Here is a 12,531-nt window from a genome sequence, read left to right as displayed (position 1 = left end):
CAGTGGAGTATTATCCTGCCTTAAAAAAGGAGGGAAATTCATTTTTCAAAATTTTATTTATGTTCTTATTTTGGTACCAGGGATCAAACCCAGGGGCACTTAACCACTGAGCCACATCCCCAGCCCTTTTGATATTTTATTTTGAGGCAGGGTCTCCCTAAATTGTTCAGAGTCTCACTGAGTTGCTGAGGCTGGCCTCCAACTTGCTATCCTCCTTCCTCAGCCTCCCGAGTCTCTGGGTTTACAGATACTCACCACCATGTCTAGTAACTCGTGCATCTTTTCACGTGCCTGACTGGGCACCTTTGTGTTTTCTTTGAAGTCAGGATTGCAAACACCTGTTTTTATCCTTTGTGTGTTTCTAGAGTTACTTGTTTTAGCATATTGCAGGAGAGTTTAAATAATACCCACTTTCCATCTTTTACAACCCCTACGATTGCCAAGAAACGATTTTAACTTGTCTATGGAGTGAGGTAGGGATTATCGGGATTTCTTTGCCCCAAACGGAGAAATCTCTTGTCTTACCATCCTGTATTAAACCTCTCTGCTGAGGTTACCTTTCCTTTGGAAAGTGGCACTTTTCATCTGGTAGTTTCTGTACATTTGGGAGAGTCTGAGCCCCCGCACCACATATGAACCTCTGTCCAGGAGGAGGGAAAGGTCGTGGTCTCTGGAGTACTTAGGTTCTGAGCCTCCTTCCTCTGCAGCCTCCGATCTCCTCACACCCTCTGTGCCCGTGTCATGGAAGTGGTTAGGGCTGGCGTGGAGGGTGGCACCTGATCAGGAGTGAACCACTTTCCTGAGAATCTCTGGATTTGAAGGGGCAGGTGCATTGATGTGAGATGGCTCTGGGTTCGAATCCCGACGTCTTGAGATGTTCACTGAGTGACTGTGGGCCCTGTGGCCTCCCATCTCTGACTCTCAGAGGCTGTAGTAATGCCGTTTCTGCCCTCTGCAAGGTCCAGGCCTGGCAGAACCCTCTGGCAGGCATCTAGGGAAACCCCAGAAGGCTCCGGGGGCCTCCCTCCCTCCCATCAGATAGTGTCCCCAGGCAGAGAGGCGGTTCCTGACGGCAGGGTGGCTGATCTCCGCATCCCTCCTCCTTCCAGCCGACTTAATGAAGCCAAGTTTGCAAATGAAACATAATTTCAAAGACAGGCATGTTGTTGGAAGGTCTCGGGATGATCTGTGTTTGTGGCCGCTCCTTAGCAGCTGTCTCTTTAATTACTGCAGATGCTAACGAGGTGCCCGGAGCATCTGGTTACAGGGACAGAGCCACTGTCTGTTTGCCAGGGCCCCCAGGGGGGAGGTAGCACGGCCTGAGCTGCCCACCTGGGGCACAGCATCATCTGCACTCCACCGGGTGGCCCAGACCTGAGGAGGACCCTGAGCCCAGGTCCCGTGGGGACCCACCTGTGCAGGGAGGGGACACAGCCAGCCCTGGCCCTGCAAGGTGCAGGCACAGGCGAATGGTCTCATTCATTCAGATCAGGAGTGGGGGTCTCCACCCAAACCCACCAGGGTGCCCGCTCCTGGGCAGCTTCCTCTCCAGGGGCATCAGGACAGGTTCCGCCCAGAAGGGCTGTGAGGACCTGGGAGAGGGTGCAGGGGTAGGGACAGCATCTGAGCTGGGGTCAGGAGTGGGGGCAGCAGGTGCGCTCTGCCACTCTGGCCCGGGCTATGGACCCCTGCTGCCCTCGGGGCACCCTTAGATGCTGGGGATCGTTTTTCTGAGCAGCCAGAGATCCCAGCCAGGGGGGTCCCCGACATCTAGCAGATCACAGGCCCCCCACCAAGAGTGTGGGGTGCAGCGTCCACCCCTGCAATGGGCCACGGGGCGGGGGGCTTCCTGGGGGGCTGTGTCCTGAGATCGGCGAGTGGGATGTGGGTGGCTCTGGTCCCCCGGGGTCTGCAGGGTGCTGTGGACCTGCCCCCGACTCCCCCGAGCCCTGCGTGGCTGAACACATCCGGGCATCTCCTGGGCTCCTGATTTATGATTTATTTAGGGCGCGCTCATGCATATTCATGAGGTGCCGGGTCTGCGTCTCGCATTGATTTTCCTGCCATCTTCCCGGGGCTTTGGCAACGGGGACACACTCGCCTCTGAGAAGGGGACAGTTGTTTCTGTTGGCCTGGGAGCAACAGGGATGGCGTTGGGAGGGCCAGGGGCTTTTGGGGATCCCGGGATCGCAGCCTCACGACGCCCCCGACCCCACCTGCAGGAGTGCGCCGGGGAGCCCCTGTTCATGCTCTACTGCGCCATCAAGCAGCAGATGGAGAAGGGCCCCATCGACGCCATCACGGGCGAGGCCCGCTACTCCCTGAGCGAGGACAAGCTCATCCGCCAGCAGATCGACTACAAGACCCTGGTGAGGACCACCCCGCCTGTCCCTGTCGCCGCTCCACGCGCTCCCGAGAGCCCCTCCTGGCTATGCCCAGGGGAGCCGGGCTGACACAGGCTGATGTCCCCTGGGCCACCCTCCCCTGCAGACCCTGAACTGCGTGAACCCCGAGAACGAGAACGCGCCCGAGGTGCCCGTGAAGGGGCTCAACTGTGACACGGTGACGCAGGTCAAGGAGAAGCTGCTAGACGCCGTGTACAAGGGGGTGCCCTACTCCCAGCGGCCCAAGGCTGGGGACATGGACCTCGGTGAGCAGCCGGGCCTCCTGCCCGCCACGTGGTGGACAGTGGGTTCTGGGCAGGGGCCCTGTGTGCACCCAGGTGGGGGAGGGGGAGGTGGCTCCAGGATCCCCAGGCCATTGGGGGGAGGGGTCTGCGCAGGGCCTCGGTCCAGCTGAATGACTGGTGGGGACACTGAGGGGGCTGTGGGGGCAGGTTCTCCTGGCCACAGCGGAGACCTCTGGCTTGTGGGCTGGGTCAGGGGGAGCCTTGGAGGGCCACGGGAGGGTTGGGGTATGGGGCTCTGGGGACCCACAGCAGATGTGGCCAGAACAGCTGGGGCAGGGCCACCAGGGGGGAGGGGCCTGGAGCCTGGGGAAGGGGCCCCCTAGGGCAGAGGTCTCCGGCTGGGAGTGGCTGGAAGCTGCCCACATCGTGGGATCAAGGGGGGACCTCACCCCTCGATATTCTGGTATTTAAGGCCCTTCACCCAGAGCCCTGCAAGCCCCTGCCCCTCCCCACAGTCCTGTCCCCAGCCCCGAGCTGAGGGACTGCATCGGGAGGGACCAAGACCCCGAGTCCCGCCCTCCAGCGCCCTGTTCCCTGCAGAGTGGCGCCAGGGTCGCATGGCCCGCATCATCCTGCAGGACGAGGACGTCACCACCAAGATCGACAATGACTGGAAGAGGCTGAACACGCTGGCCCACTACCAGGTGCCTGTCTGCCCCTGTCACAGCTTCCCTCGGGTGCCGGGGAGGGACCCCTGGCTGCCAGATGACCAGCCCGGGGCAGAGGAAAGGAGGCCAAGTCCCTGTGTGGACGGTCTCAGGCCCCCCACGGCCCCTGGGGTCCTCCCCATATCTCTGAAACTGTCCCGATGAGGAAACTGATGTTCAGAGTGGTAAGGTGACAGGAGCAGGGGTGTCACTCACGTCCCCAGCGGGGTGTCTAGTCTCCTGGGGACTCATTGTAGCCCCTTCCTTCTGCCCGCAGGTGACAGACGGGTCCTCAGTGGCGCTGGTGCCCAAGCAGACCTCGGCCTACAACATCTCCAACTCCTCCACCTTCACCAAGTCCCTCAGCAGATACGGTGAGGGCGGGGTCTGGGGGAGGGGTCAGCGGGGGCCCCAGGGCCTGGGAGGACACCTCCCCGGGCTCTGCTACGTGGAGGGGGCATCGTCACCCTTGGCCTTTCTCTTAAGTACTGGAGGCTGTGCCCCTTCCCCAACTGCGTGTCCCCAAGTGCATTCAGCTGCGTCTCGTGCGTGATTGGCCATGCCCAGCGGCCGGGGAGGCAGGGGCGATGTCCCCGGCTCTTGGATGGGGGGACAGCTGTGGCAGGCCGTGGGGAGTGGCCCAGGGCTCAGGGCTCCGCCTGCTGACAGGCCTGGTCCCCGCAGAGAGCATGCTGCGCACGGCCAGCAGCCCCGACAGCCTGCGCTCGCGCACGCCCATGATCACGCCCGACCTGGAGAGTGGCACCAAGCTGTGGCACCTGGTGAAGAACCACGACCACCTGGACCAGCGCGAGGGCGACCGGGGCAGCAAGATGGTCTCGGAGATCTACCTGACGCGGCTGCTGGCCACCAAGGTGGGTCCGGCGGGCGGGCAGGCATGGGACCCCAGCCTGAGGCCACCGCGCTCAGAGCCAGCCTGTCGTCCCCGGGGCGGCAGCGGCGGGCGCTGAGCTCTGGGTGCCCGTCCCTCCCCCGCAGGGCACGCTGCAGAAGTTCGTGGACGACCTGTTCGAGACCATCTTCAGCACGGCGCACCGGGGCTCGGCGCTGCCGCTGGCCATCAAGTACATGTTCGACTTCCTGGACGAGCAGGCGGACAAGCACCAGATCCACGACGCCGACGTGCGCCACACCTGGAAGAGCAACTGGTGAGGGCGGCCGGGGCGGGTGGGGCAGTGCCCCTTGGAGGGCGGAGCCTGCGGAGGGCGGGGAGGGGCCCGTGCGCCACCTGCTGGAGCAGCTGGGCCTCTTGGGGGTGGGTGGGGCGCCCTTAGAGGAGCAGCTGGGGCGTGGCGTGGGCGGGGCCCTCAGAGGGCGGGGCCAGTGGAGGGCAGTGCTGCTTGGAAGGCGGGGCCAGTGCACCACCTGCAGGAGCAGCTGGGGCGGGGTGTGGGCGGGGCCAGTGGAGGGCAGTGCTCCTCAGTGGGCGGGGCCAGCCCACCACCTGCAGGAGCTGCTGGGGCGGGGGTGTGGGCGGGGCCAGTGGAGGGCGGTGCTCCTCCGTGGGCGGGGCCAGCCCACCACCTGCAAGAGCAGCTGGGGCGGGGTGTGGGCGGGACCAGTGGAGGGCGGTGCTCCTCACTGGGCGGGGCCAGTGCACCACCTGCAGGAGCAGCTGGGGTGGGTGTGGGCGGGGCCAGTGGAGGGCGGTGCTCCTCCGTGGGCGGGGCCAGCCCACCACCTACAGGAGCACCTGGGGCGGGGCATGGGCGGGGCCAGTGGAGGGCGGGGCCAGTGCACCACCTACAGGAGCAGCTGGGGTAGCTTGGGAGTGGCTGGGGCACCCTTAGTGGAGCAGCTGGGGCAGGACGCAGGCTGGCGCCCCACGGAGGGCAGGGGCAGCCACAGCACCCTCGTCCTGCACTGAGCACGGTGCCCAGGCCGCTATGCGCTGAGAACGTGGAACCCCAGGGCAGTGAGCCCGAGCCGGACCCCCACAGGCTCCTGAGGTCCCCTGTGCACCTCACCATGTATGAGCCTGGGTGGGGAGAGGTGTCCAGCCTCTGGGTGGGCGTCCTCTAGGGTGCCCCCTCCCGTGTCTGCCTCGGGCCTGGTCTGCCTTCTGCAGCCAGTGCCTCTTTGCCCAGGTGTGGACGGCCCAGCTCTGCAGGCCCCTCTCCAGGGCTCCTGACCATCGGGCTTTGCAGGCCTCTTGCTCTCTTCTGAGGGTCCCCAAGGCCAGTCAGTACACCCTGTCCTGCGAGCCCTGGGCACTGGCACAGCCCTGTGCTCTGAGTCCTGACCCAGTGGAGGGATGGGTCTGGAGCAAGACCAGGCCAGGTTCAAGGATCTGGCGAGGCTGAGGGTCCCCACTGCGTAGTTGGATGACCCTCCTTCCCTGTGGGTCCTGTAGCCCCGCCTCCACTAGTTTCTGTGTCCACCCCGCTTTACGTGGCCAGCGGTGCCCTCATGCCAGGCCCACAGCCATACCCTGCCTGGCCTCGTCCCCTTGAGCCCTAGCACTTTAGGTAGCCTCTGGCCATCTTCCTTTCTAGGTCACCTGTGCATCCCCATCCTCCCCAGTTGGTGGTCTCTCCCCTCCCAAGACTCTGGTGGCCTCTGGCCGCCACTTTACCCTGGGACGCAGCCCAGCCCCTCCCTCAGCCCACCTGTGCGGCCCATGGGACCCTGGTCAGGACTGAGGCCCAGAGGTCACCCCTGGGTTGTGCTAACGGGGCTGCCTGGCAGCAGGAAGGCAGGGTCTGCTGGGGCGGGCAGCAGCGGTCAGCCCACGCAGGACAGCCCTGCAGTTTGGAGCATCCTGCATCCACGCCAGCCAGAGTGGTAGCACTTGGTGTGTGCCTGGGGCCACCAACCAGTTTTCAGCATCATTCGATTACGCGTAGCCACACACAGCCCCTGGGTGGCCCGGCTGGTGGCAGTCTTTGAGGTGGTATTGTAGGCAGAGGTCAGAGTATGTCCTGCACTGGAGCCAAGTGGTGGGTCCCCATCCAGGAGCAGGGGTGCAAGCCAAGCACATGGGCCTCAGGGCCCTGAGCCACACGTCCACCTGTAAGTGACCACATGTGCATGACCACGATGGTGACGAATGCACATCTGAGCACCCAGTTAGGCTCTGGGAGGCTACAAGTGGCGGGCACTCTGGCGGGCACCAGCTGGTCCACTCTGGACCTCTGTTTCCTCATCTGCTTTGAACTCCACACTGTCCCTGGAGGTCAGCGTTGGGAGGGCCACGAGACGGCTGGCCAGTCCCTTCCCTGTGCCATTCAGAGGGGCGGCCAGCTGACCGGGGGCCCGTGCCTGCTCGCCCGCAGCCTGCCCCTGCGCTTCTGGGTGAACGTGATCAAGAACCCGCAGTTTGTGTTCGACATCCACAAGAACAGCATCACGGACGCCTGTCTGTCCGTCGTGGCCCAGACTTTCATGGACTCCTGCTCCACGTCGGAGCACAAGCTGGGCAAGGACTCGCCCTCCAACAAGCTGCTCTACGCCAAGGACATCCCCAACTACAAGAGCTGGGTGGAGAGGTGGGCGACCGGGCACTTGGGGGCGGGCCTTGGCCTTGGGGGCGGGGCGTGGGGCGGGGCTTGGGTGGGGCTTGGCCTTGGGGGCGGGCCTTGGGCCTTGGGGGTGGGCCTTGGGGCGGGGCTTGGGCCTTGAGGGCGGGGCTTGGGGCTTAGGGGCGGGGCTTGGGGGCAGGGCTTGGCCTTGGGGGCCGGCTTGGGCCCTGGGTGCTGGGACCCTCTCACTCACTTGCCCCACCACCTTCTGGAAGGTACTATGCTGACATCGCCAAGATGCCCGCCATCAGTGACCAGGACATGAGCGCATACCTGGCGGAGCAGTCGCGGCTGCACCTGAGCCAGTTCAACAGCATGAGCGCCCTGCACGAGATCTACTCCTACATCACCAAGTACAAGGACGAGGTGAGCCCCGCGCCCTGCACCCCGCATCCCGCATCTCAGCCCACCAGGCCCCTCCACCCGCGGCCCCCGGCAGCCCCTAGTGCCCTGTGGCGGGAGGGGACCATGCCAGGGAGCAGGAGGTCCGGGCTCCCGACAGCTCGGGCAGCACTGGTCCCAGCGAGGACACACAGAGCAGGGAGCCTGGGAGACCGGGTGGCGTGGCCTTCCTAGCTGGAGAATGTGGGTCCCTCCTGACTCTCCTGCAAGACCCGTGACAGGGTTCACTGGGCTCGGCGGACATCCCCGAGTTGGGCACAGGGAGCCTGGGCTCTGTCTCCTGGGATGCATCTGATGGGCACACAGGACCACAGGACAGGACAGGGCAGCCTGTGCCCAGGCACTGGGTTCCATGGGAGACCACGGGACTGAACCATGGGCGCCAAGACAAGGCCACCCCTGGTGGGCAGGCTTGGGGGGCTCAGGCTGAGCCGCAGAGAGCTGGTGGTCCCTGTTGGGTTCCGAGCCGCGACGCAGGTGCGTTCTGTGGTTGGAGGGCACAGGCTGGCCTGCCCACACAGGGGGCAGAGGCCACCCCGGAAGGCGTGGGTCTGGGGCCTGGGGTCAGGCTCTTTGGGTGTGAGGAGCTGCAGGCTCAGACCCGCACTGGGTCCCAGGTCACCCAGCAACAGAGGGGCCTTCAGGCTGAGACTCAGAGAGGGTGACCAGGGGCATGTCTAGGGCAGCGGAGGGGACAGCCCGAGCCCTGAACTCCCACATGAGACTCCTGAGGGGTGGGGAGTCCTCAGGCAGGTGACCTGAGAGCCAGGGGTCGCAGGTGACCTCCACAGTGCCAAAGGGCAGAGTGGGACAGGAGGGGCCTGGTTGTGACACCCCAGGAGAGGAGCGAGCCTGCCGTGTGGGTGGGGGGCCTTCTGCACCCCGGGGTCCAGGGCTGTCCAGGCTGGAGCCTGCTCCCCACATATGGGCCAGGAGTGGCCAGAGGGCTGGGCTGGGGCTCAGGGCAGAGCGCTCGCCTGGCACATGAGGCCCTGGGTCTGTCCTCAGCACCACAGGGACACAGGTGGGCTGAAGGCCTGCTGGCTGTCCACCCTGCAGAGATAAATACAGAAGGAGTGCCCAGAAGGGCCCTGGTGGCACGCTCAGAGGCCGGTCACCTAGTGTGACTGCTGCTGCCCCACCTTAGGGGTGGCCAGTCCCGCCCCTGACCCTGACCCTGACTCTGACCCTGACCTCGACCCCAACCCTGACCCAGATCCTGATTCTGACCCTGATCCTGACCCTGACCCTGACCCTGACCTCGACCCCAACCCTGACCCGGATCCTGACTCTGACCCTGACCCCGACCCTGACTCTGACCCTGACCTTGACCCTGAGCCTGACCTCGACCCCAACCCTGACCCGGATCCTGACTCTGACCCTGACCCCGACCCTGACTCTGACCCTGACCCTGACTCTGACCCTGACCCTGACTCTGACCCTGACCTTGACCCTGAGCCTGACCCCGACCCCAACCCGGACTCTGACTCTGACCCTGATCCTGACTCTGACCCTGACCCTGACCCTGACCTTGACCCTGACCTCGACCCCAACCCTGACCCAGATCCTGACTCTGACCCTGACCCTGACCCTGACCTTGACCCTGAGCCTGACCCCGACCCCAACCCAGACTGACTCTGACCCTGATCCTGACTCTGACCCTGATCCTGACTCTGACCCTGATTCTGACCCTGACCTTGACCCTGAGCCTGACCTTGACCTTGACCCTGACCCGCAGATCCTGGCGGCCCTGGAGAAGGACGAGCAGGCGCGGCGGCAGCGGCTGCGGAGCAAGCTAGAGCAGGTGGTGGACACGATGGCCCTGAGCAGCTGAGCCCAGCTGGTGACCGCTGGCAGGAGCAGAGGAGAGGGCTCTGGCGCGGGGACCGGGGGACAGCCCTTGCCCAGCTGCGGAGCGCCAGGGCGCAGGCCCCCTCCCTGCTTCCTGGGGGCCGTTTTCCTGGGTGTGGAAGTGACGGTGCCCACCGCGCCACCTCTGCGCCCGGGCTGCCCACCCCGGGGCCTGGAGAGCCAGGCTGGCCGGCCCTGCCCAGGGACCTTGGCCACCTGGCAAGAGCTGCCCAGTGGCCTTCGTGGGAGAATGAGGTGGCCTCTGAGTGGCCGTGGTTTAAGGCCGAGCCCTCCAGGACGAGGGGCAGCCAGCCTGGCCCACTGCGGAAGGACAGGATGGGGGGCTGCCACCAGCGTGCAGAGCCTGGGGGTCCCCGGGACCTGGTGGCAGCCAGAGGAAGAGCGAGACCCCGCAGCCTCCACGCCCAGCCCGAGCCTGCTGCCCACGGCCAAGGTCAGATTCACCGCGTGCTGTGCGCGGCCGAGCCGGAGGGCCACGTCCACCTGCCCTGCAGAGAGGCCGTCCCCTCCCATGGAGGGGGCGCCACTCCCAGCCCCTGAGTGACTGGCGGACTAGGCGACCCCTCTCTGTCCTCAGGACCGTGCCTCTGGGAGCCACCGGGCTGGGGCTCCGGTCACAGGGCGCATGCTCCCGTTATTTATTCCCCTCCAGCCCTGCTCCGGCGCCAGCTCCGGGCCACCCGCAGGGTGGGCTCCTGGAGGCAGCAGGCCACGGCCTCCGGCCTCCCTCTTCAGCCTCCGTCTGTGGCCTCCATCTGCGGCCTCCCTGTTCGGCCTCCCTCTGTGGCCTCCATCTGCAGCCTCCCTCTGCAGCCTCCCCGCCCCAGCCCCCACCAAGCAGCTTCCAGTGCGGCTCTCAGCAGCGTCTGGCCCCTTCAGAGCCATTGGACACCCGGGGACCGATTTGATTTTGCAACAAGAAACCCTGCTGCATCCGTCTGGGGAGCCCCAGGGCCACCCCGCAGCCTGGGTCCCTTCAGGCCCGAGAGAGCAGTGGACCTGTAGTGCCCGAGGGACTCGAGGTCGGCTGCTGCCCGCCCATGCCCTCCGTGAGCGACAGGACGAGTTGGGTGACAGACCTGTACATATATATGTATCTGTCTGTGTATATATATGTGGCCCCGCCCGTGGGGCCAGGCAGTCCACGGAGAGGACCCCACAAGGTCCCAAGAGCAACTGAGAAGAAACGTCAGGGCAGTGGGCAAGGTGGCCCAGGTCCCCGGGGCCGGGGCCACGCGTGTGCACTCCCGGGGGACACGCACCCCGCTGCCCTGGGCCCCGGTTTGCATGATCGTGTAGCGTGTAGTCTGCGTTGACCTTTCCAAACTGCAAGTGTTGAACATAGAGGTGGTTAGAAGACCCGTGTTTCTTTTGAACTTCGATTTGATTTTTGAAAGGGATCAGTCCCTTGGTCACAAACACACAGCAGCCAAGCGGCCCGCCCCATCCCCAGGTTCACTTTTTCGATGGTACTAAAGAGTCTCACGGACTTTAAGGGACAGCTAACTGTGGCCAGACCCACCCTGGGCACCGGGACGCGCAGGCCCCGCACCCCCTGGGCTGCCACCTCGGTGTCCCCCCTCCTAAGCAGCGTGAGCCAGTGGACATCAGGTCGGAAGCCGCCCCTCGGCGTCGGTGACAAGAAGGTGAACTTCTGTCTCAGGGAGCCCCCCACCCCCACGGGGCGCCCAGTGGGGCTTGGGCACCCTGGTCCCCACCAGCCTGAGCTCTGGCCACCGCCGTCCCCAGTCCCCCGTGGGTGTGGGCTCACTCCCTGGGCAGACCTGGGGACCAGGGCAGAGGCTGGTCACTCTCCAGATGGGCTGTTTCCCGGCAGTCCCTTGAGGGGGCCAGGACACCCCCCCCGGGTCCCCTCCTTCCTTCCGGCTCGTGCCCCGGGCCTCCGTGTGTCCCCAAGTCTTCCCTGGACGCTGGCTCCAGACCGGAGTCCCCAGTTCTTCCAGTTCTGCCCCAGCCGCGGGGTCCTTGCTCCGTGTCACCTTCAGTCCCCGGTCCCCTCCCGCCCTCCACCTTGGGGCACCCCGGGGAGCTGGGCCGTCACCCAGCTGCCAGGCTGCCCCGGGCCCAGGTGGCCGTGGGGACGGGCCAGCCGGGCGACACCTGCACTTTAGCCTATCTGTTTACATGCGATTGGTCCAGCCGATGCCCCCGAGCTGTCCCCAGTATGGCAGCCCGGGGTCCCCGGGCCGCCCCTTCCTGCCGGGCCTCGCACTTGGGCCTGTGGCCTCTCCTCCCATAGTTGTCCTGGGCCCCAGCGCCACCGGTCACCTTCCAGGGCCTCCCGCCAGGGACTCTGACCCAGCTCTGGAGAGGGGACAGGTGGGTGGTGGCTCCGGGGTGACGTGTCCCTGAGTTTAATGCCCATTTTGCCTCTGGGGCCACTGCAGGCCCAGGAACCGAGCCCAGCCACACTCCAGCGCGACCTGGCGGGGGACCCTGGAGGCCACCTGCTGCTCGGAGCCCCGCCCCCCCACCTGGCTCCCCACTGTCCCCCCACCCCGGGGTGCCCATGCGCAGGCCTGTCCCCGGCCCTTGATATACCTCGAGCTCGTCAGCACTGCCTGGCCCATGTCCCCTCCACCCCAGGGGACACATGGACGAGGGGCCCAGGGTGCCCCAGACACCTGGCATCGAGTCCCAGGCACAGGCCCTGCCACCCTGCCCTGCCCTGCCCTGGCCTCCCGATTTCCCTCGCTGAGGTCCCTGTCCCCATTTGTCCCCAAGTTCTGGATCTGATGGCTCACGCCGTTGGTGCTACCCAAGCTAGAATAGATATATTTAGAGAGAGAGAGAGAGATATTTTTAAGACGATGCCCACAATTAGCTGTCCCTTAACGCCGCAGGGGCCCCCACCCCACCCAAAAGAAGAATGGTCCCTTGGGTGGCCCAGCTGACCGGCCCTCAGCCCTCGGGTGTGTAAATATCCGCCTGTTTCCTATTTTACTGTCCTTCAAATTTAGTACTTGTAAATACACACACATTAAGGAGAGATTAAACATTTTTGCTAAAACTCTTGGCTGCGGGTTTTCCTTGCTTGTGGACACGTGGCCAGAGGTGGGGGTAGCTGCAGAAGGGCGGGCATCAGGAGTCTCTCTGGAGTCCCTTTGGGCTGGACTTCCCAGGCTGAGAACCTAACAGAAGCACAGACTTTAGCAGCTGGGGAGGCTGAGGCAGGAGGATCGCCAGGTAGAGGCCAGCCTCAGCCACTTAGCGAGGTCCTGAGCAACTCAGGGAGACCCTGTCTCAAAAAATGCATATATAAAGGGCTGGGGACGGGGCTCCGTGGTTAAGTGTCTCTGGGTTCAATGCCCAGGACCGTCCCCCCAAATAAAAAAAAATCAACAGCACCTAACCCTTT

General features: G+C 64.7%; 1 protein-coding gene across 2 annotated transcripts in view; it reads left to right on the top strand.

The window, feature by feature from the left end:
• The window catches only part of Plxna1 (plexin A1), a 42,788-nt gene extending 30,605 nt beyond the window's left edge, over positions 1–12,183 (top strand). Inside the window, exons 23-31 of one of the 2 annotated variants that reach the window (XM_058586233.1) lie at positions 2,217–2,369; positions 2,491–2,650; positions 3,230–3,333; positions 3,614–3,710; positions 4,006–4,211; positions 4,336–4,505; positions 6,633–6,845; positions 7,094–7,244; positions 9,019–12,183. In XM_058586233.1, coding sequence (XP_058442216.1) covers positions 2,217–2,369; positions 2,491–2,650; positions 3,230–3,333; positions 3,614–3,710; positions 4,006–4,211; positions 4,336–4,505; positions 6,633–6,845; positions 7,094–7,244; positions 9,019–9,114 — 1,350 coding nt within the window. In that variant the 3' untranslated portion in view covers positions 9,115–12,183. The remainder of the gene's footprint in view (positions 1–2,216; positions 2,370–2,490; positions 2,651–3,229; positions 3,334–3,613; positions 3,711–4,005; positions 4,212–4,335; positions 4,506–6,632; positions 6,846–7,093; positions 7,245–9,018) is intronic. The other variant, XM_058586234.1, reaches the window with a different exon arrangement.
• Positions 12,184–12,531: the final 348 nt, after the last annotated feature.

This window comes from Marmota monax, unplaced genomic scaffold (assembly GCF_021218885.2).
Source record: "Marmota monax isolate L192 unplaced genomic scaffold, Marmota_monax_Labrador192_F-V1.1 WCK01_AAM20220418_F8-fsc00249, whole genome shotgun sequence".
Taxonomy (NCBI): domain Eukaryota; kingdom Metazoa; phylum Chordata; class Mammalia; order Rodentia; family Sciuridae; genus Marmota; species Marmota monax.
This window is presented reverse-complemented; position numbering and strand designations above follow the sequence as displayed.